At 57.2% G+C, this 27,890-nt stretch overlaps 1 protein-coding gene across 9 annotated transcripts; it reads right to left on the bottom strand.

Moving 5' to 3' along the window:
• Positions 1 to 208: 208 nt before the first annotated feature.
• LOC118676490 (ciliogenesis and planar polarity effector 2) lies at positions 209 to 26,114 on the bottom strand. Of its 9 annotated transcripts, none has more exons than XM_036350488.1 (18): positions 25,445 to 26,110; positions 24,906 to 25,054; positions 23,467 to 23,619; positions 8,040 to 8,483; positions 7,318 to 7,599; positions 7,052 to 7,160; positions 6,900 to 6,976; positions 6,331 to 6,593; positions 5,507 to 5,667; positions 5,254 to 5,406; positions 4,889 to 5,018; positions 4,666 to 4,740; positions 4,427 to 4,516; positions 4,094 to 4,254; positions 3,147 to 3,305; positions 2,740 to 2,819; positions 1,454 to 1,576; positions 209 to 779 (listed from the first exon to the last, which is right to left on the bottom strand). In XM_036350488.1, exons 1-18 carry the CDS (start codon positions 25,612 to 25,614, stop codon positions 622 to 624), a joined length of 2,937 nt encoding a protein of 978 aa, XP_036206381.1. In that variant the 5' UTR covers positions 25,615 to 26,110; the 3' UTR covers positions 209 to 621. The 9 variants fall into 9 exon arrangements, 7 of the variants coding, with proteins under 7 accessions (XP_036206381.1, XP_036206382.1, XP_036206386.1 ...); XM_036350489.1 differs by having other exon boundaries at positions 1,454 to 1,558; positions 25,445 to 26,109; XM_036350490.1 differs by having other exon boundaries at positions 636 to 870; positions 25,445 to 26,113.
• Between the last annotated feature and the right edge of the window lie 1,776 nt (positions 26,115 to 27,890).

The raw sequence follows: 27,890 nt of genomic DNA on the forward strand, positions 1-27,890 counted from the left end.
TACATTCTCTTTACTATTTAAGCCTATTTGAATCTGCTCTTTTGCTAACAGCAGCCCAAAGCAGTCTAACTGATACGCAGCCCTCTCTCACCCTCCTCTGGTTAAGAGGGGAACTATACAAGGGGAAATCCCCAAGGGGAGGCAGCCCGAGACCTTCCTGATCTTTAGCTGGGGAAGTGGGGCGTCGGATGGCTCACAGACTCCAAGCAAAGGCATGATGGGAGTTTATTTACAGACAAATCACAACCAGGACCCACACAGGCTCTGACCAGAAGACCCCAGATACACAGGCTGCAGGACCCATTAGTACCGGAGCCTTTCCCTGCCAGGCCCCTGGTGAAGGGACCAAGAGTCAGGCAGGGTCAAGGACACGGAAGACAGAGGGCCCCAATCCTTGCCAGATATCAGAGGCCCCCTGTTGCGGCCCCCATGCCAGCGGAAGGAACCGCCCTCGGCCCTGAAGAGCGGGCACCGAGAAGCAAGGGAACAGCTGTCCCCTCGATGCCGGGCCACAGAGCAGAAGTCCCAGCAGCAGAGGCTTGGGGAACGGAGACACTGCAGGTCCCCCCCAGACCTGTCCCGGAGCGGGCACGGAGCGGGGGTCCCGGCCACGGCTGCCCGTCACGCAGGGGGCTCCCCCAGTTTGCTGGTGGCACTCGTGATCCGCTTATTCTCCCGGAGGTTTCGGAGGCGGGCACTGAGGCTGCTGATCTCTTCCACGTAGGCCTGGGGCACCCACCCCTTCTCGCCGTCTGCCAGGCGGACGCCCTCCAGCCAGCCTGGGGCACACAGGACAGGTGCAGCATCAGTGGCATCCGAGGGACACCAGGGCCGGGTTGCGAGGGGACGCCGAGGCCAGTGATGGCAAACCTATGACACGCGTGTCAGAGGTGACGCGCGAACTCATTTTCTTGGTTGATTTTTCTTTGTTAAATGGCATTTAAATATATAAAATAACTATCAAAAATATAAGTCTCTGTTTTACTATGGTTGCAAAGATCAAAAAATTTCTATATGTGACACGGCACCAGAGTTAAGTTAGGGTTTTTCAAAATGCTGACACGCCGAGCTCAAAAGGTTCGCCGTCACTGGCCTAGGCCCTGTTGCAAGCCTCGTCTGCACCCCTGGGGCCGCGGTGACACCATCTCAGCGGTGACACCATCTCAGCGTCTCCCAGCCCCAGGAAGGACCCTGCCTCTGGCAGTCTCGTAGAGGAACTTCTGACCTGTTTTTCCCGACATCCTCAAAGAAGGGTGTTTCCCGCTCTCCCCCGCCAGTCACTCTCAATCCTACATCTTTACAAGTAGGAAGTTCCTCCTATTGTCTAACTTCATTCCTGCATGCTGTGGCTGATCAACACTTGCGTAACCTTTCCCTGTGATGTCGTAGCCATCTAGCTACCTCCTGCCCATGAGAGCGCCACCGGGAGGCCCTCCCAGGAGGCCCCTCTCACCATCACTGGTCCGGGTCCTCACTGCCAGGATGTCAGTCTTCTCCAAGGTCAGCTCGTCTGGCTGCAGGGCCTTGTATGTCCGGACACACTGGACCTGGGGGCGGTCTGACAGCCCAAGAGAGACTGAGAGTCCCCAAGGCATGATGGGGTGGGCAGGGAGGGGCAGAGGAGGAAGTAAGGGGGCGGGAGGGTGGCCGCTGCTGCTTCTTTTCCTCTACCCCTCCCTAACCCACCATGGCTGCTCTTCTCTCTTACCCCTAAACACAAGCCCCATGAGTCCAGTCCCTCCCAGCTTCCGTTACTGTTGCTGCACCCAGGGCTCTCTCCTCCCCAGATCAACACCTTGTCCTGACCTCCAGGGCAATGTCCAACTGCCCACCGGAAACCCCCCACAAAGCAGTAATGGCCCCTTCAATTGCCCCCTAATGCTCCCTGGTGCTCCCTCCAGACCATCCTCCTCAACTGGGATTCAAGCCACATCGCTTCCTGGTTTATAACCCTCCAGGGCTCCCTGCTCCTCTTAGAATAAAATCCAAAGTCCTCCCCACAGCCTACAAAGCCCTGTGTGGTCTGGCATGGCCCCCTTGCTAACCACCTCTCCTTCCCTCTTCTTTCCCACTCCCCCTCGCTCATGAAGCTCAGCCACACTGCTCACCCTGTTCCCAAACGCTCGAGCTCCCACCTGCCTCAGGGCCTTTGCACTGGCTGTCCCTCCTCCCAGGAGTGCTCTCCCCCAGATCTTTTCATCTCCTCCTGCCCCTCCTCATCTTTCAGGGGCCTTCCCTGAGCACCTCTTTAGAATGGGAAGCTCACCCCCCAACCTGAGCAGGATTCCTAGCTCAAGCCAGAGAATCTGTACCGGTCCAGGCCTTCAGCTCTTCCTATCACACTAGATGGGCTGGTTGTATTGGGAAAACCACACAGGTCTGACTCGAATCTCAGCCCTGCCGCTTGCTAGTTGGGTGAACTCAGACAAGTCACCTTACCTCTCTGAATCTCTGTTTTCTAACCTGTAAAATGGGCTTCTATGGGGATGAAATGGGAGGATATAAAAGGCTTTGTCACCTCCAGGGTGCTGTCTGTGCACGTGGGGGTCGGCCTGTCCTATGTGAATTCTGCCCATCCTTCAAGGTTCTGCAGAGCTACCCCTGACTCCCCCGGGCAGCTGATCTCTCTCCCTGTAGCCCCGCTGGCCACCTGGCACCCAGAATTGGAGGGAAGGGGGAAAACAAGGTACCCGGCCCAGGGGATGTGGGCCTTCGAGGGAGGAGGGTGGCAGCTGCTACCTTCCCCCTCGCTGATGACCTCCTTGTCTTCCTGGGGGCTGGAGGGGCACATGGCAGAGATCCACCGCTGCTTCTCACTTCTAGAAAAGGGAGGCCAAGTGATCACAACATGCAAACTGCATTTTCCCAGGGCCAAGATGGTGAAACAGCTGGGAAACAGGGTATGATCCAGACCCACCCAGGTCACATATGATGCCCACCCCAGGACTCACCTCACAGCCCTGTTCCCACAGCCCTGTGCCCTACTCAGCTCTGTGCATAAGAACAGAGCAACCCCAGCCCCCCCGACCCTCCCCGGGTGCCAGCTCTGCCCAAGTCCTGCCTCATGCGACTGTCCTGAAGCCAGAGAGAAAAGGCCAGTACCTGCCTGGGACGGGTCCTCTCTCCCCAGCCCCCGGCCCACTCACTCCGTGCGGGCCCTCAGCAGGAACTGGTGCTTCGTGTGCTGCCCGTGCAGGAGCTGAAGGAGGAACACGTGGCCAGGGATGCCCTGGGGCTTCAGGCTCAGGTCCTTCACCTGCAGCTCGGCCATCTTGGCGTGGACAAAAACGGCAAACTTGCCCAGCCTGCAGGGCCGGGGAGGCGAGGTCAGCCTGGCCAGTGCCCAGGCCTCCAGGCTCCACCCTCAGGACCAGACAAGTTCTGATTCAAGGGAGAAGGGGTTGGCTGCCCCTCTAGCACCCTCCCCCAGGAAACTCGACTGCGCAGGGCACCACCTCCCTGGCAGCCAGCAAAGTCCGCACGAGGAATTGGGAACTCTGTTCCTACCAGATCACTGGCAGGTGGAAGGTGAGACCAGCCTCTGACCCCAGGCATGTTGTCAACTTCTCTCTGAGCCTCTGCCCTGAGCCTGTCCTAAGAGCCAACTGGGCAGCAACTCTGATGAGACCTCGGCTCTGTCTAGGGGGGTCTCGCATCAGACACACTGGGGCTCCTCCTGACCCCTGACTATCAGCTCCAAGAAACTGACAGTAGTAAGGGAGCCTACTTACCAGGGAAATATCTAGAGGGCACCAGGGAGTAATCCACATAGCACGCCTGGCACAGAACAGGCGCACCGTGAATGCTGGCTGTTCTCATTGTGACTCGGGGAAGAGTTGGGACTCCAGGGCTGTGCTCTGATTGGCTTAAGCTCAGAGCAGCTTCAAATCCTTTGTACATAGTCCAGCCCTTGATTCTAGAAGATGAACTTGCCTTTCCTGCTGGAGCCTCCCAGGCTCAGGGTGCCCTGGCAACACCGTTCGGTGCAGGCGGGGGCTCCCAGGCCCAGGGATGGGCTGGCCGTTGGGCCCATTCATGGGGAGGAAGGGAGCCCAGCTCCAGTCTACCTCCCCCGCACCGTGCCCCGACTCACTCCTTCCGTCGGGAGAGAAGCAAGCAGTCATTGAAGAGGTGCAGGTAGACCGCCTTGCTGGACAGCTTCAGCTTGGCCGGGGGCGCCGCGGGCAGAGGGGCCAGCTCCACCAGCTCCCCGTGCCGCACCAGCCAGCGGGCCTGGGAGATCAGTGGGAAGATCTGGGCGGAAGGAGAAGGCAAAGAGGGAGAACACGTCAGACCCGGGCAGCAGGGCAGAGAGCACCGGCAAGGGGGGGGGGGGGGGCGGGCGGCGAGGGACTGGCCTGCAGCCCCAGGGAGGGAGGGAACAAGAGCTGCCCTTGGCGCACCCACCCGCCCGCTGGGCGTGCACCTTGCCCTCAAAGTGGATCTTCTTGCTGAGGTGGATGAGCTCCTCCGTCCTCTTCATGGACTGCACACTGGCGTTGCACTCCTGCACCAGCTGGGGAGGCCAGGGGTGGGTCACCTGCAGCCCCACGACCCCGCCTCCCAGAGCCCAGCCTCGGACGCCCACCTGGGGGCCTTCACAGACACACCGGGGCTCTGGGGAGGCCCTTGGGAGCCAGCAGGCCCCTGCCCTGCCCAGCTCACCTCCTTGAGCGCATTGAAGGCCTTGGTGGCCATGTCTTCGTCTTCAGAGCCCTGTGCTGTCCGCTTCAGAATGTTCTGGAGGGTGGGGTCGGTTCAATGCGGCAGGCCATGGCCTCCCCCCGTGACCCTGCCCACCCATGGTGCCCGCCCAGAAGGGGCTGTGGAGGTTCACAGTGGCATCTCCTTGGCCCAGCCCTCACTGCTGCCTGTGCCCTGCAGGTACCTCCACCAGCATCTTGAGGCGGGTGATCCTCTGGAACGGCAGGATGAGGAAGGAGGTGAGGGGCAGGCGTTGGCACACGGGAGACTCCTCTAGGCGAGCCAGGATGCCAGGGAACTTGGGGTTCTCCAGGCTGGAAGTTGGGGAGGGGCCTGGGGTCACAGTTGGGTCTGAACTCCTGGGATCCATGACCCAGCCACCCCGTGGTTCTTCAGGTGCTTTCTCAGCACATCCTTCCTGCACTTGGGTCACAGAGCCCTTTACAGGGACCCCCTCCCTCACAGGCCACCCTTCCGCACCCAGTCCTCCACGCCTACTCCCACCGAGAACCTCTCTGTCCTCCCCCCTTTCCGAGGCCCCAGCCCTACAGCAGGCGCTGGTAGGTGCGCTCCTGGTAGGCCTGGTTGGTGACGTAGGGCAGGTAGACCCGGCGGAAGGCAGGGCAGTGGTGCAACACAATGTCACACACGCTGAAGCGCAGGACATCTGCCTCCAGTCGCTGCTCCAGGTCCTGCAGGAACCTGAGGGGTCAGCGAGGGGTCAGCGACAAGGTGAGACCCCAGGCCTAGGAGCCGCACCAATCTCATCCCCGCCCCCCACCAGGCCAGGCCAGTCCCTTACCTCTCGCTGGTGCTCTTGACCTCGGGCAGTTTGGAGAACAGCCATTGCTTGTCCTGCGCCCCCAGACACTCACTCAACTCAGCTGAGCCCAAGAAGTGGCCTACGGCCACCGACAGGCTGTGGATGTATGAGGCCTCGGACGTGATCAGCTCAAACTTGGCCTGAGCAAAGGCAGACGAGGGGTTGAACCGCCAGACTGGCCCACCCGGACGCCTTCTCTTGGCCCTGGACACCACCTCTTGTCCCCCATCCCTGATCTGGTGCCTGGTGGGGTTCAGGACCCATCTCCTGCCCAGCACAATTGTTCAAAACAGACTGGAGCCCTCGATTGAGCCCCTCGCCCTGGGCTTTGGGCCCTGCCGGTCATCCGATGGCCCCGCCCTCTCTGACCCGCCCCTTCTCTAGGCCCCGCCTGGTCCCCCGCCCACCACTCGGTTTCGTTAGGGTTGCCTCTGCAGCTTCCCGGTCCAGGCTTTCAGCGATCCCTCCCCCTCTGGCCCTGCCCTGCCCTACCCTAGGCCTCGCCCCCGTGGACCCCGCCCCTTCGCCCCGCTTCTCCACTGGCTTTCGGCTCCGAGGCTCCTCCGACTTCTCCAGCTGCCAGCCCCGCCTGGTCAGGTCCTAGCAGCCACCTGGGCATTGCCCGTCCCCTCGGTCCCGCCCTCTGCAGTTTGCAGTCCTGCCGGCCCGGGACCCCTGTGGCCCGGAACCGCACTAAGTCTCCGGACCAGGTTCTCCTGGCCCCGCTCCATACAGTCACCCCAACCCCTCTGCGCCTCAGGACCCCCTCCCACGACTGGCAGCTCCGCGGGTCCCGCGCGCACCTCCTGCAGTTTGCAGTCGCGCAGGCTCAGCGTGGCCAGGACGCCGCTGCCCCGCACGTCGGGGATGTCCTGCCAGAGCGAGAAGGTGGAGCCTCGCGCCGAGCGCTGCGCGCGGAAGGAGCTGCTGGGGGAGAGGTTGGCGCGCGGCGGCCCGGGCCCCTCCTCCGCGCCCTCGGCCTCGTCCCCCGGGCCCTCCTCCTCGCGCTGCTGCCGCCGCAGCTCGCGGGCGCTGGCCACGTCGCTGTATTCCTGGTAGAGGACAGCTGGGCGGGGACAGGGCGGGGAGCGCTGTGGGCGCCCGCCTGCCGCGGCCCGGCTCCTCCCGGCCCCCCAGGGCCCACCTCACTCAACAAGCAGCGGGACAGTGAATTCACTCATTCATTCATTCATTCATTCATTCATTCACTCACTCACTCACTCATTCCATAAACACTGCTTGAGCACCAGCTGCATGCTAGCCCCGGAGCTGGGGACTGAGATTCCGTTCTCTCCCTCTCAACTCTCGGAACCCCAGCTTCCCGGCTTCCCCGGACCCGCAGCCCCTTCCTCCACCGCCCCCTCCTGCGTACAGTTAAGGAGGAACCGTGACTGTCGTCGCTCGCTGGCGCTTCTGGAACCCTGAGCCGGCTCTTCCTGCGATTCCAGCCTAGAGAGAGAGAACGTCGGGGCTCCGCCGCGTGCGCCCCGGCCTCAGACCCGACCCTGGGGGGAGAGGTGCTACCTGGACGCGGGCCCGCTGCCGTGGCTCCCGCTGGGGTCCACAGGGGCTGCCATCGCCGCGCCGTCCACCCTCATCTCTGCGCTACGCGGCTCCCTGCCAGACGCTTTCCCTGGAGAAGGCGAGAGCGGAGGGTGGGTGGCCCTGGGCAGCGGGGCGCCACACTCCAGCTGACCAGCACCCAGCCTCGCGTGTCCGGTGCGTGAGCCTTGCTCCACCCGGCACCTGGCTCCCGGGCTGCTCTGAGGGCCAAGGGGAGGAGCAGGTACCTTCCCGGGCTGCTCCAGCGCCTGCCCCTTGGGCCAGTGCTCTGGCTGCGGAGTGCCGCCCCAGGCGCAGGGAAGAGTGCAGCCGGGTCATCAGCTCAGAGGCCGAGAAGCGCCTCCGCTCCGGCCCCTCCAGGCCCCCTCGGGTGGGCCCCGCCAGCTCTAGAGGCCGAGGCTCCTCTGTGCTCAGAGGCGGCTCTGCCACCTGGCCAGGCTCCAGGAAGACAGCATGGGCCTCGGGGCTGCCAGGGGCCTCTTCGCTCTGGTACACCCGCATCTTGCGCCCTGCAGGTGGGGTGAGAGCACAGGCTGGCGACCGCGGAGGTCTCTCCCACCTCCTCTCTGCCGCTGCCCTGTGGCCCTGAGCATCTAGGCAACATGCCCAAGTGAAAGGGCAATGCGTTTACTGAGAGCTGGTCCCCCGAGAAATGAAATCAACAAGAGGGGCAGAGGGAACACAGTGCCTGGCTGCAGTGGGCAAAGGGTGGGCAAAGGGCCACGGTGCCCAGGACAGCCACTCACTTGCTGTGTGACTGCAAAACAAGGCATTCCCCGTCTCCCTGAGTTTCAGTTCCCTATCACGAAAACCTACCACTCGTCCTGCCTGTTTTGGGGGATTCTGGGGCTTAAGAGTCCTAAAGAGCCACGCAACCTCTCCCCTACTCACCCCCCTGGGCTACCCCCACCCCCCACCCCCCACACCCCCATCACCCAGAGTGACTCACAGGCTGACTTCTTCTCCGAGCCATGGCTGGCCCGGCGCTGAGGCTGTGGGTGCTGGGGACTCCAGGGTCCCTCCAGAGGTGGGGGCTGGGCACTAGGACAGTGTGGCCAGCTGCCAGCCCTGCTGGGCCGCATCCCCCCACTGGGAGAGATCTCGGTGTCTGGGATTCCTGGGGACGGTGACCATAGCAGCCCTTGGAGAGGAGCAGGGGTCCCCAGGGACCAGCGGCTGCCAGGAGCCTGCAGCTCCTCTGGGGTGACAGGGAAGAGATCCAGACACACAGAGCTTGGGGGCTGCAGGGCGGGCAACTCCACAAAGGACAGACTCTCCTGCTGGCACACAGCTACTGGGTGGCAGGCAGTACCAGGTGGTCCAGCCAGGTGGGGCTGGAGGGTGGCAGGCGGCCCACAGTCCATTCCTCCTTTGCTCTGCCAGTCACCTGGGCCTGGAGGGGAGAAGATATCAGAACCAGACACGGGACAGCAGGGCTGGCCAGGAAGCCACCACGTGCTGGAGGCCTGGACAAACCCTTATGTAGACATGTGTACACACATGTGTACCAGCTCGCTCACACACCTAATGATACAGGAATCGCTAATACTTACCTGGCATTTAATGAATGACAGGCCAGGAGCTTTATACATTGTATCTCATCTAATCCTCACAACAACCCTGAGTTGATGCTATTATTACCCCCATCCTATAGGTGAGGAAAGTGAGGCGCAGAGGTATTTGGTGAATGGTGGAACCGGGATTCAAACCCAGGCCGTCTAGCTTCTGAGTCTGTGCTTTTAACCACTTCGTGCATTTTCTTACTCTGACATATGAGCAGATACACAGATACATACACTGTCATGTACATCCACACACATTTCTCCCAAGTACACACACACTGACATACACAACTTCACAGATACACTCAGACCTTCACATTCACAGGCTCACACATTCACACACTTCTTTACACAACTACACATTTTCACACACAGGGACCCGTCCGCTATTCACATGTCCACTCCAGCTTTCTCCCACTCCTGTTCCACTCACACGCACACACCAGGATGCAGACACAAACACGCAGGCCTAGGAAGTCCTGGCTTTGGTGTTACCCAACCTCCCTTCCCATGCCCAGAGTTGCAGCTTTCTGTGCTGAGTGGTGCCCACACCCATGCCAAGCTGGCTGGGAGAGTCACAGACTGGCAGGCGCGCCACCAGGCAAATCAGGCTGGGCACTCCCAGGAGCAGGATAGGGAGGGGTCCCGGCCCCCCAGCTTGGGGTGAGAAGGGTTTCTTCCCCACCCCGGCTCCCAGCCCCAGGATCAGGCTAGGCTGGACGGGTCCTCCCTGCATAGGAAGTCACCCCAGGGAGACTGCTGGAGCCCCGGGACAGGCCTAATGACCCAGGGGTCCAAGCCCCCACAGCCCTGGCCCTCTGCCGGCGGCCCTCCTGCGCCCCTCACCTCTCCAGCTGAGGCTGCTGCTGATGGTCGGCGCTCCGGCAGGGGAAGCCCTCTCTCTGCCCAGCTGGCTGGGGGAGATCCCACCCAGACAAAGAGTTTGATTCATCAAACCCTGTGGTGAGGCAAGCGGTAGGGAGGGAGGGAGGGAGCAGGCAGCGGCTGGGCGGGGGCCTACCCTAGCCTGGCCTCGCTGTGGGCAGGCGGGGCAGCGAAGACCCCCCCATCCCCAGAGGCCCCTCAGGCCAAAAGGGCAGTGCCCAGCCTGGCAGGGCCAGGAGGCCCCGGCGACAGAGACGTGGAGAAACAGAGACCTTTCAGCGGCAGCTGAGACACTGAGACCCAAAGTGCGGAGACGGTCAGGGACGCAGAGATGGAGACAGTGACGCTGACAATCTCAGACAGACCGGATGCTGTGAAGCCCAGAAAAACCCAGGGAGACAGATGGAGGAACATGTCGTGCCCTGCGGGGCTGCCAGTCCAGTAGGGGAAGCCAAAAACAAACACAGTTACAAGCCAGGTTGGCAAAAGCAGAGCCAGAGGGACCATCAGAGCAGGGTGCTGGGCTCGACTGACCTGCGCTTTCCAGGAAGGCTTCCTGGAGGAAGTAAGCGCTAACTGTTCTGACTGAAATATCTAGGGACCAATACACAGAGATTAGGGAGAAAGCCTTGGCCTGAGAGAAACAGTGACCGTGTCAGTGACCCTGGAAGGGAGAGAGGACCCAGTGCGGACAGCTGCATCTGGTACTGGACCCCACACTCTCTGCACCCAGCCTCTCAGCTCTTTTTTTATTGATTGATTGACTGATTTCAGAGAGGCAGGGAGAGGGAGAGAGAGATAGAAACATCAATAAGAGAAAATCATTGATCGGCTGCCTCCTACACACCTCCTACTGGGGATGGAGCCTGCAACCCGGGCATGTGCCCTGACCGGGAATCGAACTGTGATCTCCTGGTTCGTAGGTCAACCTTCAACCCCTGAGCCACGCCAGCCTGGCACTTTAGCTTGTATATTAAACCTCTGTCCATCTAAGCAAGTCTCTCAGTTTCCTCATCTGGTAACTAGGATAGTCATGCCAAACACTAATATGAGAATTAAGGATAATATAGTAGGAGCTTTGTCATTGATAGTCATTCTTCTGAGTGTTATTAGTCTTTCTCCAGTCAGGGGCTATCACACAGATGGGGAAACTGAGGCAGTGAGGGTGAGACATACTCTACTTTGTAGAAGCATCTGGCAGGAGACAGGGGACCACTGTCCACTCAGATCTCTTTCTCTCCAGGAACCAGAAGCCCTCAACACAGAAGTCCCACTTGCTTCTGTGGGCACAGGCATGCAAGAACACTCGCATGGAAGAACACACGCATGCAAGAACACACGCATGCCCCCGCTTCCTTGTATTCTGGGAGACTTTCTCCACTTGGGTTCTGCAAGCTCCTGAAGGGCAGGGAAGAACCACCCACTCCCCTGTCAGTTGCAGAGATAAATGAGCAAAACATGGCGCCCTCGGGGCAGGAACACCCCTCCTGAAGCCTCAGGGGAGAAGGCTGGGTGGTGGAAAGCTTTCTCAGGGGAGAGGGGCTGGAGGCAGGTCTCTAGGGGGGAAGCAGGGTCCAGGCCAAGTGGCATCAGGAATGACCCATCTAGCTCGGCTGCTGGCCCTGTGACCTTCCACTCTACCTCAATGCTGGGAACCCAGGAGGGGCAGAACTGTGTTTATATTGTGTGTAGCTCATCTCTGCTGGAAAAGAAAAAAGCTTCAAGAAGAGAACTGGCCAAGGGAGCAGGGATATTACCTGCCCAAGACATGACCGCAGGAGACTCTAGTGCCCACTCGGCCAGCCACAGTCCTTCTGGAACCCGCAGGGGGAAACCCCTGCCAAGGTTCAAGGCCGTGTGGACATGAACAAGTTGTGTGGCCCTAGGCAAGTCTGTCCCTGGGCCTCAGTGTCCCCATCTGTAAATCAGGCCCCTCCGCAGGATGAGAAGGATGGTCAGGGGCCCAGAGTCCATCCAGTGGGCACTGCTAATCACAGGACAATGGATCCACTTGGCAAGGCTGGCAGAGAGGGTCTCTGGGCACTACCATAGTCTAGGGAAAGCCCCTCTGGCCTCCAGTGCCCAGCTTTTCCCTGCCCCTTCCCTAGTGCCGGTTGCCCTGGTGCCCAGAGGAGTAGGGACCCAACAAGGCCCCTCAGCCCCTAAAGGGACAAAGCCAAGCGGAAGGTCATGGCTGGAAAGGGGATCCCGGCCCAGCAGGCTGTGGAGCCCCAGGAAGCCACAGTGAGTGCGGCGGGCAGCACAAAGGACTCCCTCTGGAAGACTGGCGGGAGAAGGATGGGCTGCTGGCAGCCGGGTGGGGCCCTACCTCAGCCAGGGAGCTCCTTCCGGTCCAGCCTCCGGCCCGGTCCAGGGCTCCAGGCCACCCTGGGGGCTCTGGGGTTGCAGCCAGGTCCTCAGGGGGCGATGTCAGCATGGCCCCTAAGCCTGGGCAATGCAAGCTCCTGGGTATTGTGTGGGGCAGGGAGGGGGGAGGTGAAGGCGGAGGGAACCTCGCAGGCGGGCAGGCGGCTGTCTCAACGTGCCTGCTCCCCGCCCCCCTTCGCCAGAACCGGTTTGGCCAGTCTGGGGTACAAGAGGGGGGCTGGAACAATGGAAGTCCTATGCCCAGGAGAGGCTCTGAAGGACCCCAGACCGACACCCTAAAGATGGGGAGGCACTGCTTTTCCTCCCAGGGGACAGGTCACCTTCTTCTAGAGCTTCCCGAATGTGAGGCTGCTCAAGACTTCCCTTGGGCTGGGGAGCATCCTGGGGCCTTCGCAGGGAGCCTCTCAAGCCTTGGACTCCTCAGGGACCTTGAGAACTCCTTGGTGAGCTGACCTCTCTGAGCCACTACAGCATCTATAAAATGGGAACACTCATCTCTATGGTTGGGAGATGGAAATCATGAAGGTAGGTGATGTGATGCATCTGCCATCATCCCGGCCAGTCCTTCCAGCATCACCGCTCCTCATGAATAACCCATCTCATCATCTCTAACAGCCTCCTCCTCCAGGAAGTCTTCCCAGACTCTAGTCCACACCCAAGGAGCCCTCCATAAACCAATTCAAACAGCCCAAGCAGAACCAGTGCCAGGGAAGGAGGGCCTACTCTGTGCCTGCCATGCAATGTTCCCAACCTGGGGAAGGGGAAGCTGCTTTCTCCCTCATGCTACCTGCTATTCCTCTGAGCATGCAGGCACTTCTGTAGCCACATGAATATGTACATACCAACTAATATTCATGTTTCTAATAACTCATACTGTACACTCACTATGTGCCGGCACTCACTGTTCCAGATACTGTTACAACTCTCACTTCTGAGATGAGGACATGAGGCTTTCAGGTTGTAATGGGCATTATCCCATTTAAATCTCTCATTAGCTCTATGAAGTCCGTATCCCAGAGATGATGAAATGGAGGCTCTAGGGATTAAATAATTTACTCAAGGTCATGCGGCTAATAAGAGTCAGAACTGATGTTCAAAATCCAGGTCTGCCTGACTCCACCACCAACCTGTGTCTTTAATCACTGCCCTGTGCCACCGCGCCAGGCTTTGGGGACAACCAGCTGGGTCAGTGACGGCGAACCTTTTGAGCTCGGTGTGTCAGCATTTTGAAAAACCCTAACTTAACTCTGGTGCCGTGTCACATATAGAAATTTTTTGATATTTGCAACCATAGTAAAACAAAGACTTATATTTTTTATATTTATTTTATATATTTAAATGCAATTTAACAAAGAAAAATCAACCACAAAAATGAGTTCGCGTGTCATAGGTTCGCCAGCACTGAACTGGGTGAAGTGTTTGAAAGTCTGCTGGGAGGTGTCTCAGCTGACCTAACTAAGTCCTTTATTATTATTCATACACTACAGGCCTTAATGGACATATGGGGCAGGGCGTCCAGGCCCCAGGCCCCAGTGAACTCTCCCCCTATCAACTAGTGACCATTCAGTTCAAAATGAGTGGGTACCTCCACTCCCTCATATTCCTCTTGCCCGCCCTTCTCCCCCCAGCATCGTCCCATAGTGAGGAGACACTGCACACAGGTGATAGGGACAGTGTCCAGGGAGAGTCACCAAGCTGGGACGCAGGGAGGTCTATTGCAAGCATTGCACATAGGGCAGGAGAAAGGGAACAGAGAGAGGGAGGCAGGGCAGGACTGGGGGTCTTCAGGGAACTCTAACTCTCTCATCCCAGCTCCGGGTGACCTCGAGGACGCTGGCCAAGGTACTGTCCAGACCACGGGCCGGAAGCAGAGAACCGTCATGAAAGGAGCATCCTTGGGGACCTAGGATCCTTAAAGGGCAGTCCTGCCTCACTCGCTCCTGCCGCCTGGGCTCTGGGGCAGAGAGCCTCTGCGGCAGCGAACAGAAAGCACCACTTGGTCAGGCTGAGTAGGCTGCCCCCAGACGGAGCAGAGCAGACCCGCGCCCAGATAATATTTAAAAGAGGGCGTGGCGTGGTGTGGGCGGGGCTAGGAGATAATTAGAGGTAATGCGGCCCAATCCTCCCTCTTGGAGAGGACAAACCGGAGGCGGGGAAGAAAGCTGAGCTAAGGCCCGGGGCGGGAGGAGGGGCGTGGCCAGGGGCCGAGGGGCGGGGTCATGGGAGAGGGGCGTGGCCAGGGTCCGCCGGCCCTCTGACCAAAGCTGCGCCTCGCGGTTGCCCAGCGCCTGCTGATCCAGGTAGCGCTCTCGCTTTACCTCGGTAGCCAGAACGGCTGGCACGTCAGGCACGAGCCAGGCGAGGAGGCGCAGGAGAATATCACGTGCTGGGGAGAAGCGGGGGCCAAGGAGAGAATGACCCCCGAGCAACCTTAATTCACGAGGGCTTACTGAGTGCAAGACAGTATGCTGAGGGTTTTCCGGGTGTTGGTTCATTTAATCCTCACAACTACTCTGGGGGGCAAACACAACTACTACTCCTGTTTTACAAATGAAGGAACCGAAATGTAAGCAAGTTGTCATTTGTCCGAAGACAGAGGTATCACTAGAGCCCTTAACACAGGACCCTGAGAGGCAGGGCTAGGCAAAGGGGGTCTTGAGCAAGGCTGAGGGACATGCTCCCGCTTCCTCCAGGTCTGTAGCCAAGAGATAATGGTAGTGGTGGTGATACTGACTCACTGAGCACGTACGATGTGCAAGCGCTTGACACTGAATCTTCGTAACGATCCGACGAAATAGATCCTATCCTGTAATATTTCCCCGTGTGCAGCCCGTCGGCGGCAGAGTCTGAACTTGAACCCAGGTCTGTCGGACGCTGAGCCTACCTCGAAGGTGATGGTGGAGCCCAGCGCACAGCCAGCAGCTTCCGGTAGAAGAGAGTGAGGCTCCCTCCCCTGCGTGGAGGACTTGTACCTGGGTTGCGGAGGGCGCGGGGTGCTGCGAGTCTCTGGATTCCTCTCCGGGCTCTCCCGCCCCTGCCCTAGAGGCCTGGCCCTGAGCCTCCAGCTCGGCCCACTCATCCGTTCCCCAGACTCCGCTTTCTGCCCTCCCAGCTAGGCCCCGCTCCACCCCTCTCACAGGCTGGGCCCCACCCCTCCCAGACAGGTCCCGCCCCCTCCGCGCCCCGCCCCCCGCAGCCTGACACCCTCTTCCTGGGCCAGAAATACCCCATTGGCTTCTCATGGGTTGAGCCTTAGATTTGGGCCATGGTCCCACAGGCCCTTGGAAACGCCACCTGCTGGGTGGCGTGGTTGCCCTGGGCAAGTTAGGCTGGAGGTGCGGTCCCCAGGCTGTGCTGTTCCTACTGGTACCGGAGACATGGCAGTCCCAGGTGAAGGCGCTGGGGAGAGCTTGCAGGGCTGGAAGGTCTTCAGGGCCCAGTTTCACCCCCTCCTGGCATTCCCACAGGCAGGATGAGCCTAAGCCTCACGGTCTTAGCTCTCTGCCTCTATTTCCCAATCTCTGCCCGGATTTCCAGCTCCAGCCTCCATTTCCCTCCCCCTGAGCCTCCCTCCCAGTCTCTGGTCTCCATTGCTCCTGACCCTGTATTCCACTCCTTTGCGCCACACTCGCATTGACCGCGACTGAAGCAGGAGCAGCCAGATCCCAAAGCCCTGTGCCTGCTCAGCACTGGCGGCCAGAACTCACACACAAACTGGTGGGTGTCCAGTCGGGTCTCCACCCAATGCTGAGCAGGGCAAACAGGGGTGCCAGTGGGAAGGCCATCACAAAGGTGGCGATGAAACTGAACTGCAGCCCCGGGAGGGGGAATGTGTCCCACAAACCTGTAGATCACTGCATCGTGGGCCATATGCCCTCCTGCTCTGGCGCCAGGTCACAGCTAAACTCCATACGGAGGCCGAACCTCTCCCCACTATGTTCCTGATCCTCTGGCCTCCCCCTCACTGGGAGCTAATGCTAGTGACAGGGCTGCTGGGGGGACTTGCCCCCTCCCCACTAGCCCCAGAGGACCACTAGTTCCCAAGGGCCTGTGGGACCATGGCCCACATCTACTGCTAAACCCATGAGAAGCCAATGGCCCAGGAAGAGGGTGTCATGCTGCTGGGGACAAGTTCTCTGGATGATTCTCCCTCCCATTCCCACCAAATGACAAGGGCAATTTACACAGTAACACCACCTCCTGCGAGCCTAGCCCTTCAGGACTCCTAACCAGTCCTTGTTAAAAACTGGAAGCTCCCCGAGGGAATGAAAAGCTCTGGCTTACTTTTGGGTCCCCTGCATCCAGTCCAGGGTGCTCAGTGGAAGGCCAGCACAGAGATGGCAATGACCCCAAACTGCAGCACTGGGAGATGGGGCGGGGGTCAGGTCTGGGCCGCCCAGGGAGGAGTGAGTAAATGAATGCAGGTGTTAGAATTTCACATCTGCTCAAGGAAGAGTTCGTGTGTTCCAGTTGAGAAAACTGAAGCCCAAGGAAATCAAGAACGAGCTTCAAGGTCAACAAGACGCTGATAGAGAAAAGTCTGGAGGCTCAAGGATGCTGTGCTCTGCTGGATCACCTCCTTGGGAGGCAACAGCTTCAGAGGGTAGCGGCTCCTCGCTGCCTCTGAAGAATGTCACATAGACTCTCATAGCCAGTTAGCCTGGAGGTCAAATCACCCCTGGTATTGCCGACAACAATCAAGGCTTAACTACAACAAGACTGCGCACACAGACCACTAGGGGGTGCACCAAGAAAGCATAAAGAATGCGGAGACAAAGAAACAGGACAAAACTGTCAATGGAGGATATTGAGTTCAGAACCACACTTTTAAGATCTCTTAAGAATTGTCTAGAAGCCGCCGATAAATATAGTGAGATCCTCAAGAAATCTAATGAGACCCTCGATGTTATGATAAAGAACCAACTAGAAATTAAGCATACACGGACTGAAATAACGAATACTATACAGACTCCCAACAGCAGACAAGAGGAGCGCAAGAATCAAGGTAAAGATTTGAAATGCAAAGAAGCAAAAAACACCCAACCAGAAAAGCAAAATGAAAAAAGAATCCGAAAATACGAAGATAGTGTAAGGAGCCTCTGGGACAGCTTCAAGCGTACCAACATCCGAATTATAGGGGTGCCAGAAGATGAGAGAGACCAAGATATTGAAAACCTATTTGAAGAAATAATGACAGAAAACTTCCCCCACCTGGTGAAAGAAATAGACTTACAGGTCCAGGAAGCGCAGAGAACCCCAAACAAAAGGAATCCAAAGAGGACCACACCAAGACACATCATAATTAAAATGCCAAGAGCAAAAGACAAAGAGAGAATCCTAAAAGCAGCAAGAGAAAGAAACTCAGTTACCTACAAGGGAATACCCATACGACTGTCAGCTGATTTCTCAACAGAAACTTTGCAGGCCAGAAGGGAATGGCAAGAAATATTCAAAGTGAGGAATACCAAGAACCTACAACCAAGATTACTTTATCCAGCAAAGCTATCATTCAGAACTGAAGGTCAGATAAAGCGCTTCACAGATAAGGAAAAGCTAAAGGAGTTCACCACCAAACCAGTATTATATGAAATGCTGAAAGGTATCCTTTAAGAAGAGGAAGAAGAAGAAAAAGGTAAAGATACAAATTATGAACAACAAACATGCATCTATCAACAAGTGAATCTAAGAATCAAGTGAATAAATAATCTGGTGATCAAAAAAAAAAAAAAAAGAATGTCACATAGAAGGGAGAGGAACAGAAATGGATAAACTGGAAGATGAAGACTTTGAAAGTGAAGGCATCTCTATGGAGGGGCTGGATTCTGTACATCTCTGGGCAAAGGGCAGAGCTGGCCACAGTTCTATTGGGTGCAAGGGGGCTGGCTAGGCAGGAAAACATTTGGCAAATCTCTATAAATGGGGGCACACGTGGAGGTAGATGACAACCCATCAAGTCAGCTCATATGCTCTGTCCCCAACTCACCTCCCCCTGATACCAACCATGTGCCCCTGGCCAGCCCAGAGATAACTGGCTGGGGTGTGAGGTAGCTGAACAGGCTGGTGACACCAATGCAGGAGCTGCAAGCTCTGAGTTCCCAACTGATGCCAGGACACCACTGCGACCCCCTGCCCTCACTCACCCCTCCTGGTGAGCTGCTCAGCCAGTGAGGTGCAGACCTGGCCCAAGAGGAGGGTCAGTAGCAGTGCTGCAGGTGTTGGCAATGTTGCCAGCCTAGGCAGAGGGACAGCCATCAGCAGGGGCCCAGCCATGTGATGGAAGGAACCTAGGGATCCCCACACTGGGCCTGGGGCCGGAACAGTGCTCCCACCCTCCGTCTCCCCCAGGGGCACTTACTTGGGTCATGAGCACGGGTTGCCCACAGGGGACACGGCAGGGCTTATGATGCTGAGGTAAATGACAAAAATCATCACCACACAGAGCTGGGGGCTGGCAGGGGGCGCTGTCAGAGCCACAGGGCAGGTCACCAGGGTCCCAGTTGCCCCTGGAGGGGACTGTCCTTCTAGAGGAAGGGCCCAAAGCCCCCTCACCATGATGAGGATGGCTGCAGAGCCTGTGAGTAGGCGGCAAAGGCGGGTGTGGGTGGGAAGTAGGGTTCCTTCAGGCCTGTCACTGAGTTCTGTGCTATCTGCAGGGCTGGGACAGCAAACTCTGGATGTGAGCACTCCTGTCAGAGGGGTAATAAATGCTCATCCCAGGGCCCAAGAAGCTGGGTGTCATGACCCTGGGGTGGGGGAAGTTCTCCACCTTATCCTGCCTGCACAGGGAGCTCTGGAAGGAAGGGAATGAGGTCTAATTCATTTTTGCTTCTGCAGGGCCGTTTCCCCAGGGCCTGGCTAGGAACCTGTGGATGGATGGATGGATGGATGGATGGATGGATGGATGGGGAAGTTAACAACAAATGTGGGAGGCCTGAGTAGCCTGATAGATGAGTGAGCAGCAGATGGACAGATGGTTAACTAGACAGGAAAACAATTGGCAAATCTCTATAAAGGGGTGCACACGTGGAGGTAGATGGGCAGACTGGTAGATTGACGGACGATGGCTTGGTGGAGCAGGGGCAGATGAAAGCGTGGATGATGGACATAGGAGATGGGTGGATGGAGGAGTAAATAGCACCTAAGTTTGTGCAGTGACTACTGACTGACTGCATCCTGCCATGCAGTGGATACTGGGTATGTCATGGTGACCAAACTGGGGCGCTGGGTGGCCAGGCTCCAAGTCCCAGCCCCATTTTCCTCCCTGCTCCATTCTTTCCCAGGGAGATGGCGAAGGAAAATTGTTGACCCTTGATTTGGGTGAAGGTGGGTGATGAGAGATTCTCTGAGTGGAGCAGTGCTAACCAGGAGCCTGGCCTGCCCTGTCCTGTTGTGGGGAGGACCTGGGTTATTTCTCCAGAGTAACCTTCTGGCCCTTAGCAGAGATGGTACCCAAGAAGGATCCAGAAGCTTCCTTCCTGGGGGAGTTTTAAGCCCAGAGATAACTGGCTGGGATATGGGGTAGCTGGTGCTCACAACACAGGTACCTGTAGCTAGAGGCTCATATTCAAGCCCAGAGGACATCTTCACGGGGTCCCACAGTTTGCTGCTGCCCTGGTGGGGTAAGGTCAATGGGAGCTAAGACCAGAGGGGACCAGGCTGAAGGCCAGCTGCTTGGGAGCAGAGCTGGAGGCCACAGTGGGAAGGTCTATGGCCTACAGGCTGTGCCACCGTGAGTCTTGGGGTCCTCCCCAGGGACGTTCCTTCTCTAGGGTTTGAGATAAGCTCAGGCCTCAGCTGTGAACCAGAGTTGGTGGTGAGAAGATGCTGGTCAGTCCTTTAGGCCCTGGAAGGGTTGGCAAGCCTATGGACAGTGCCCAAGGTAGACAGATGTGGCAAGTGCTAGGCAGGCCATCCGTGTGCTCAGGAGTGCAAGCAGGGGGTATGTATGAGCCTCCTGTGTGTGCCAGGAGGGGCGGGCATTTCAGGAGTGCTGGTGTGTGTGTGCACATGATCACATGTGAGTGTGGCTGTGCAAAGCTGTCAGTGCTGACTTCTGAAGAGGGTCTCCAAGGGCAGCTGGATTTGGAGGTCACTATACCTAGACCTCCAGGGCCCTGCCAGCTGGGTTAGACTCAGGCCAGGCCTCAGCCCAGGGGTCAAGCTATGGAGCCAGTGGGGTATCATAAGGGACTTTCAGAAAGCTTAAAGGTCCTTAGTCAGCACCCTCCACCCCTCCACCCTCACTTCAGCCTGCATTCACCAGTGTCAAGTGAGACACAAAAATGAGCATGTTCAGCCCTGGCATCGTCCTGTGTACAGAAAGGTTGCTGGTTCAATTCCCAGAAGGGCACATGCCCAGGTTGTGGGCTCAATCCCCGGTAGGGAGCGTACAGGAGGCAGCCAATCAATTTTTCGCTTTCACATGAATATTTCTCTCTCTCTCCTCCTCTCCCTCTCTCTCTAAAAAAATCAATAAAAATAAAAAAATATTTTTTAAAAGAGACAAGTACTTTTTTTAAAAATGAGCAAGTTCACTCATCTTCCTGCTCCTGTCCTTGCTGGCTTCCCACAGGGCAGAGCTGCCCACAGGCCAACTCACTCCCTGACCCCCACCTGGTCCGTGATGCTTTCTGATTCCCCCAGACTGGCAGGGCCCCTGTCCTAAGCCTAGCCTGACAGCTTCACGATCAAGAAAGGCACTGCAGAGTGAGGGGCTCACCTCCTGGACACACAGGAGGACATTTTTTCCCCAGCCTCCCCTACAACTCCATGTGAGCATGTGACCAGGGGTTGGCCAAAGGAATGTGGACAGAAATGAGGCACACCACCCTAGGGCAGGTCCACAGAAACCTCCTGGGTGACCTCTCACTTGCACTCATTGGTCTGCTCACTGGATGGTGATGCCCCAGGGCAAACAGGGAAGCCATGTGTTGAAGATCTCAGAGCCTGGGTCTCTGAGTGAATGCATGGAGCCAAGACCCCAAAGCCACCTTCATCTCCACCTAAGGTGAGACGTAAGAAAAAAACTTCTAGAGGCAAGCCACTGAGACTTCAGGGTTTTCTGGTACAGCAGATGGTATTACCCCAACTACAGGGTGGGGCAAAAAGGTATACAGTTGAGTATGTGAAACACAGAGTTTATTCTTTGTATTACTAATTTATTAATTACTAGAGGCCTAGTGCACAAATTCGTGCGCAGGTGGGGTCCCTCAGCCTGGCTGGCGATTGGGGCCAATTGGGGCCTTTTTGCCCAGTCCCGATCAGGGCTGATCGGGGGCCGGCCGGGGGTAGGGACCATGGGAGGTTGGTCTGTCCCAGGTTGGCTGTGAGAGCGCACTGACCACCAGCTCCTGAGTTGAGCATCTGCTCCCTGGTGGTCAGTACATGTCATAGCAACTGGTTGACCGGTCGTTCGGTCGACCAGTCGTAATGGTTGCATAGGCTTTTATATATATAGTCTTATTTTCCATAAAAAAGCAACTGTAAACCTACTTTTGCCCCACCCTGTAATATTGGCTCTTGATTGAAGTCACTTGAGGTCCAGGGCCCAGCTGAGACCCCCTCTCTCCCCAGTCATCTTATCTTCCCTGTGTGCTGCAGAAGGGGAGGGACAGCAGGAGGTTGGGGAGATGCTGGAGATCTGGGACCTGCCCATGCAGTTCTTCAGTTTCCAGAGCCTGGGCCCCCAGGGCCAAGGGAGAAGGCCAGAGGACCTCAAACCACTGCCCCACAAAGCCTTGTGCCTGCACCTCATGCCATGAATTCTGTAAGGAAAGTGCTGCTGGGGCAGAGTCTTCACAGGCCACCATCCTCCCTGACCAGTCCTCAGGCTGAGATCAAGGTTCCTGACCAAGCCCTAGGTCCTGGGTCCTATCCCCTGCTCTGAGTCACCTGAGAGTCAGGAGTAAGGACCACAGGTGCCCACTCATGTCAGCCGGGGGCATTCTCTGCAGGGTTGGGAATCAGGCCAGCTGCCACCTGGTCCTGGTGCCACAGGTGCTCCGCCAGGCCATTGAGCACATGGGCAATGTCAGCCAGCCCAGCCCGCCCATCCAGCGTGCGCCCATCTGCCAGCCGCCGCCCTGGCACACTCTTAACCCGCAGGAGGGGCAGTTCCCAGGTCTGCCGGAAGGCTGTGAGGTCACGCTCAGGCACGTCTGTGTGCATGTACTGGTCAAACCTGGAAGAGGGTTAAGGAGCCTGGCCGGGTGACACTGCTAACCATCCCATCACACCCAGCCTCTCCCTCCCCCCTGGAGCCCCACACCCAGGGTCTGAGGGAGATCCTGTTGCAGGCTTTAAGATAGAGCCTATGGGGCTGGACCCACAGCTGGGCAGAGGTAGGCTGCATGTCTTTCCAGGTGTGGCCTCTGACAGTCCTAGGGGCCACCCAAAGGATACTTGGAGCCAACGACCATCCTGACGACACCAGGGGCCTCGCCTGCTATGCGGGTCAGCTGTCCAGGGAGGTCTTCGAAGGAGGCACGGTCGGTGAAAGAGAAGAGGAAGAGGAAAGCGTCCGTCTTCTCCTTGCAAGCCTGGGATGGAGAGGCTCGCTCAAGGCTGTACCCCGGGACCAGAACCCTCCTGTCCGCTGCAGGGCCCTGAGAAGTCTCAGCACAACCCCTCCTTTCACAGACTGGGAAACTGAGGCCCGAGCAGTGAGTGGCCGCGATCCAGTCCCCAGCGCCAGTTCAGAGCTCTCCCAGCAGGGGCAGCACCCTCAGCCCATTCAAGCCCAATTCTGGCTCCTGCAAACCAAGCAGGCCGGGCTCAGAGGCCCATCTGGGACAAGCAGCCCCGCGGGGACCCACCCAGGCCCACCTGCCTGCTCACCGGCAGCATGTGGTCGAACTTTTTGAGCGCAGACTCCCCGCAGTCCCAGAACTCAAAGCGGAACATGACGACACGCTCACTGACCTGCAGCTTGGCAGGCCAAAATACCACGGTGGTCTGGATGCCTGGGGAGGCCGGGGTCAGCCACTTAGCGTGGGAGAGGCAGAGGTGGAGAGAGGTAGGGGGGCCAGGAAGGAACTGGAAGAATACGTCCCTGCCCTCGAGGGTCCAAGTCTGATGGGGAAAGCACAGTCCCCGGCCCGGGAGAATTCTCAGTCTGAGGGAAGCTGACCTGCCTTGGAGGAGCCTCCCGCCTACCAGGCAGATAGAGCCCTCGACCCAGCAGCCATGACAACCAAGTTTCACTCATAGGTACAAGGGGACCCAAAGCTCCCAGGACACTGGAGGATGTTGGAATGTGATGGTTAATCAGCATCCAATGGAAGGAAGCAAGAAAAGCTTAGTGTTTTCTGAGCACTTGCCTTGCACCACCTCAATGCTAGGCATGTTACCACCACTATCCCTAGTACCAACCTCCCAACAACCCCGTGGGATGGATGCTATTATCCCTGTTGGACAGAGGAGCCAGTGCAGCTCAGAGAGGTGAGTGACTTTCCAAGGCTGCAGAGTAAATGGAGGGGCGGGTTCAAATCCCAGATTGTGTGCTCCAGGGACAGTCTTTTCTCCACCCCAGGATGGACTCACCAGTGGTCTCATGGTGTGCCACGGGCACCTCCAGGCCAGCGAGCTTGGCCACCAACGCCGTCTTGCCCACACCACTCTTCCCAGACACGAAGATCTTGTAGCTGGCCGTGTCAATGGCCACAGCTGGGGGCAGCACTGGTCGCTCGAGCAGCCCTGGGGCAAGAAGGGAACCATGTGGGGTCAGGTGGTCCCACCCAGCGCCTTGCCCCATCAGACCCTGGGTGGGACAACTTCCTCTCTAAGGGCTTTTTCAGCGCCAACCACCCGTGGTTCTCTGTACTCATTACCGAGGCCTGGGACACAAGCAGCATTCCTGGGTAAGCTCTGCTGAGAACACTGCTCTGTGAGCTGGGCCAAGCCCACTCCAAACAGCACCAAATTATGTTTTTAAGTTTGACGCATGAGATGGTTTGTATTGATATTATTATCACATGTCCTAGATTTCTCACATGTAAAGGTAAGGGGTTTCATAATTCTTTCCTCAGTAGAGAAATATCAGCAAAAGCATTCTCAATTATATAAATAAACTCCTTACAGTTAATATATCAAGATCTTTATAGTTTTTTAAATTGACTTTAGAGAGTGGAAGGAAGAGAGAGAGAGAGAGAGAGAGAGAGAAACGTGGATGTGAGAGACATCGGTCAGTTGCGTCCTGTGCACACCTTGACTAGGGATCAAACCCACAACCTGGGAATATGCCCTGACCGGGAATCAAACCCACCACTTTCTGGTGTGTGGGATGACACTCCAACCAACTGAGCCACATCAGTCAGGGCTATGCATGTTTTTAATTTAAAACTTGCAAAATAAAAAAGTCTAAAATGATGCTACATCGATAGGCACAGGACCTCAGAGTCCTCCGTTGCGGGATGCCCTCTCATTCTCTGGTTTGAAGCTTTCTGGGGCTCTGTCTCCCCTGGTCAGAGCAGGACTCTCACAGCCCATGCCAGGCCCTTCTGCTGGCCTGTCGGCCCGGCCCCGCCTGGGGAGTTGGCTTCATCCTGGGGAACAGGAGTGTCTTATCCGGGAGCGAGCAGGATATGAAAGAGGCTTGTGTCTCCTCGCTAGTCTTAACACGTCTGTGAGATGTGCTGCGGAGAAGGTGAAACCGGAGTCTGCTGTGTCAAGTGCCCAGCAGAGGGCCTGGCATGGGGTGAGGGCTCAATCAACAGCCTCTCTGGTGACTGTAGTTTCTGGCAGGGTTTCCCCTGTTTCCATGGTCCTGGCTCTGATGGTGGAATTAGCTCTAAGGCGAGTTCGGGGTGAGGGCCCCAGGGATAGACCAGAGGTCCCAAGGCTGAGGAATGCAGTGCCAAAGGCCCTGATTCTCTGCGCCCCGCCCCCCCCCCCCCCCCCCCCCCCAGGTAACACTGTTCTCCCTAAGGAATGGCAAGTGACAGGCTGGGGGGTGGGGGTGGGGAGGGGAAGGGGTTACTTACCAAACACCCGCCGGCGGCTCTTGCGCAGGATGCAGGTCAGGCACTCCTTGCCCTCGGCGCTTTCGTGCCAGTCGGGGACAATCACTGAGCCAGGGGCGGGTGGTCTGGTCATGGCTGGGCACCGGGACGGGGTGGGAGATGGCAGAATGCTGAGGGCAGGGGAAGGGAGAGCGTTACTGTCCCAAGCTGGACCTATGAGCCCTCTTCACCTGCCCCCTGGCTCCGCGAGTCCTAGCTCCCTCCTCGGGTGGTGGAGCGGAGTGGAGCCCACCGTTCTTATTACCCCATTAGCATCTTTCGAGTCTGCGCTCCCGTCACTGTCCTGAGGGGTTACCCATCCCCCTCTACCTCGTATCACCCAGAAAGTGTAATTCCATAGTCCCTTCTACCCCGTATTTCTCCCTGGGGGCAGCCATCCCAATATTGCCCCGAGGGCATTTACACAGCTCCTTCCTCCCTGGTCACCTCCTGGAGAGGTCACACCGCCCTGCTTCTCCTCTGCCTCCTCGATACCGACTTCCGGGGCTCCCAGCCCTCACCATCGGCAGCCCCTGCGCGCCCCTTTAAAAGTTCTTCCCACGCTCCTGCTCCCCCTCCAGCCGCCCAGTCCGCTCGGCCTGCTTCTGCGGGCCGCAATCCTCTTGGCTTTGATGAGCTTCACCAGGCCAGGTCCGGGTGCAAGGGGCGCATGTGCGGAGAGTGTTGCCATGACGACGCGGGGGGCGGAGTTGGGTTGCCTGCTTCGGGGCGGGGCTGGAGGGTTGGTCTCTCATACGTCGGTGGCTACCGCCGCTCAGTGACATCTTCTGACCATGGGTCCTCTTCGTTGCTGAGTCGGAGCCCTCGTCCTTCCTCTGAAACGTAATCAAATCCCCCTTCTGCAGGAGGAGAGGGTCCACTGCCTCTCCGTGCCGGTTCCCTCTTCTATAGAGTGGAGGTGAAATACTATTTCCTCCTAGGATTCTTGACTACAGCGCCCTGTCCACAGCAGTGCTCGGTATTATTAACATCACTGCGTTAATCCTGCTCTGCAGTGCCCCGAGATGAGTTCAACACCTCTGCCTTCACAGGGGCGGCGGGGAGGGGGGGGGGGGGGAAGAAAGCAGCTCAGGGAGATCAAAGGACTTGCTCAAGATCTTAAAAATGAGTCAGAGGCCCACTGTCCACTGTGATTGTACCTTCCAGTCAATCCTTCCTTCCTTCCTTCCTTCCTTCCTTCCTTCCTTCCTTCCTTCCTTCCTTCCTTCCTTCTTCTTTCTTTCTTTCTTTTTAATATATTTTTATTGATTTCGGAGAGGAAGGGAGAGATAGAAACATCAATGACGACAGAGAATCATTGATCGGCTGCTTCCTGCATGCCTCACACTGAGGATCAAGCCCGCAACCCGGCATGTGCCCCAACCTGGAATGGAGCTGTGACCTCTTGGTTTATAGGTCCACGCTCAACCACTGAGTCACACCGGCCAGGCTCTTCCAGTCATTTATTGATCAATTCACTCCATTCATTCAACAATAATTACTGTGCACCTACTATGTGCTCAGCCTGGTCTCTAACTGCTGGGAATACATCAGCGAAGTAGTCCCTGCCCTCCTGGAGCCAAGTTTCGGCACTGAGGCCATGAACCACTGGCCTGCTACCCAAAGGCGTGTGTTCAGTTAAATGCCTGTTGGCTGGACAGGATGCAGGTGGGGCATTGCTGAGAGATTGTCTATTACACTTAATTTTCCCAGTGTCCTCTTGCAGTGCCTTCAGGTAGGGCAAATCCCTGTTATATAAGGAGTACCCTATGAGCCTTTACTGAAGGCCAACAGAGGTTGCCTCATTTAATTCTATAGAGAAACCTGTGTAGGAAATATTATCCCTCTTTTCTTTCACAGACAAGGAAGCTCAGAAACTACACGATTGTCTGAGGCCACACCACACAGGTGGTCAGTGGAAAACCAGACTCAGAACCCAGGGTGTGAGGACTCAAAAGTACTAGTATGTACCTTTTCTGCCAGAGTGGACCTTATGTTTTTAAAATTTTGCCCCAGCCACTGGAGGGCGGCTCCTAGTAAAGCTGGAAGCAGCCAGAGGACCGAAACCCACAAATCACGGAGGCCCATTATATCCAAGAGGGTGGAGGGGACGAGGAGGTGTAAGGCAGGGCACTTCCTTCACCTGCTTCCGCAGCAGCTGGGCAGAGATACTACACATGCATAACCACTCCTACAGGATTCTGTGCGTGAAACTTGCCCACACTCCCCAGTCGCTCAGTGCCCCTTCCTGCAGTCCTTACGGGATCTGCCGGGAGGCAGGTTATTCACAGCCATCGTCTCTCCACGTGCCAGGGCTCAGAGCTGACTTACCTCTGGGTTTCCAGGCTCCACATCCAGTCCTGTGCTCGCTGGCCTCGTGGTGGAGGGCTCAGGGAGAATGTGAGGAAATGGAGCAACTTGGCAGAATGAACTCGCCCATTAACCTGGAGGCCAGAGAAGATGAGGTCTTCACGCACAGAGAGGGAGGCTGGTGGTCAGAGGAGCTGGTGGCCAGAGGGTTAGCTTTTGGAATCAGTCTTCACTGCCCTCAGGAGCTCATGGGGCACCAGGAACTCATTCCAAACATGGATTCTTGGGCTCCATCCCCCAGATTCTGCTTTGGGGTGTTCGATGAGTCTGTGAGCAGCACCTGTAAGGAGAGCGTTGGGCAGTCGGGGAAGTTAAGCTCTGGATCAGTCTGCTTGAGCTGCCATAGCAGATTACCACAGACTGGGGGGCTTACACAACAGAAATTTATCTTCTCACAGTTCTGGCAGCTAGACGTCCAAAATCAAGGTGCCCCAGGGTTGGTTTCTGGTGAGGCCTTTCTGCCTGGCTTGCGGGAGGCTGCCCTCTCCCTGTGTCTGCACGCACTCTTGGTGTCTCTTCCTTTTTTTATAAGGACACCGGTGATAGTGGACTAGGGCCCCACAATTATGACCTCATTTAACTTTATCTCCTTGAAGA

The sequence above is a fragment of the Myotis myotis genome, unplaced genomic scaffold, assembly GCF_014108235.1.
Source record: "Myotis myotis isolate mMyoMyo1 unplaced genomic scaffold, mMyoMyo1.p scaffold_m19_p_2, whole genome shotgun sequence".
Taxonomy (NCBI): Eukaryota; Metazoa; Chordata; class Mammalia; order Chiroptera; family Vespertilionidae; genus Myotis; species Myotis myotis.

Coding starts and splice junctions, on each gene's coding strand:
- LOC118676490 (XM_036350488.1), bottom strand. CDS start 25,614: ATGGCAACACTCTCCGCACATGCGCCCCTTGCACCCGGACCTGGCCTG. Junction 6,594..6,899: donor GTCACGGTTCCTCCTTAACT/GTACGCAGGAGG, acceptor GTCCCCGCCCAG/CTGTCCTCTACCAGGAATAC. Junction 5,019..5,253: donor CGCACCTACCAGCGCCTGCT/GTAGGGCTGGGG, acceptor CCCAACTTCCAG/CCTGGAGAACCCCAAGTTCC.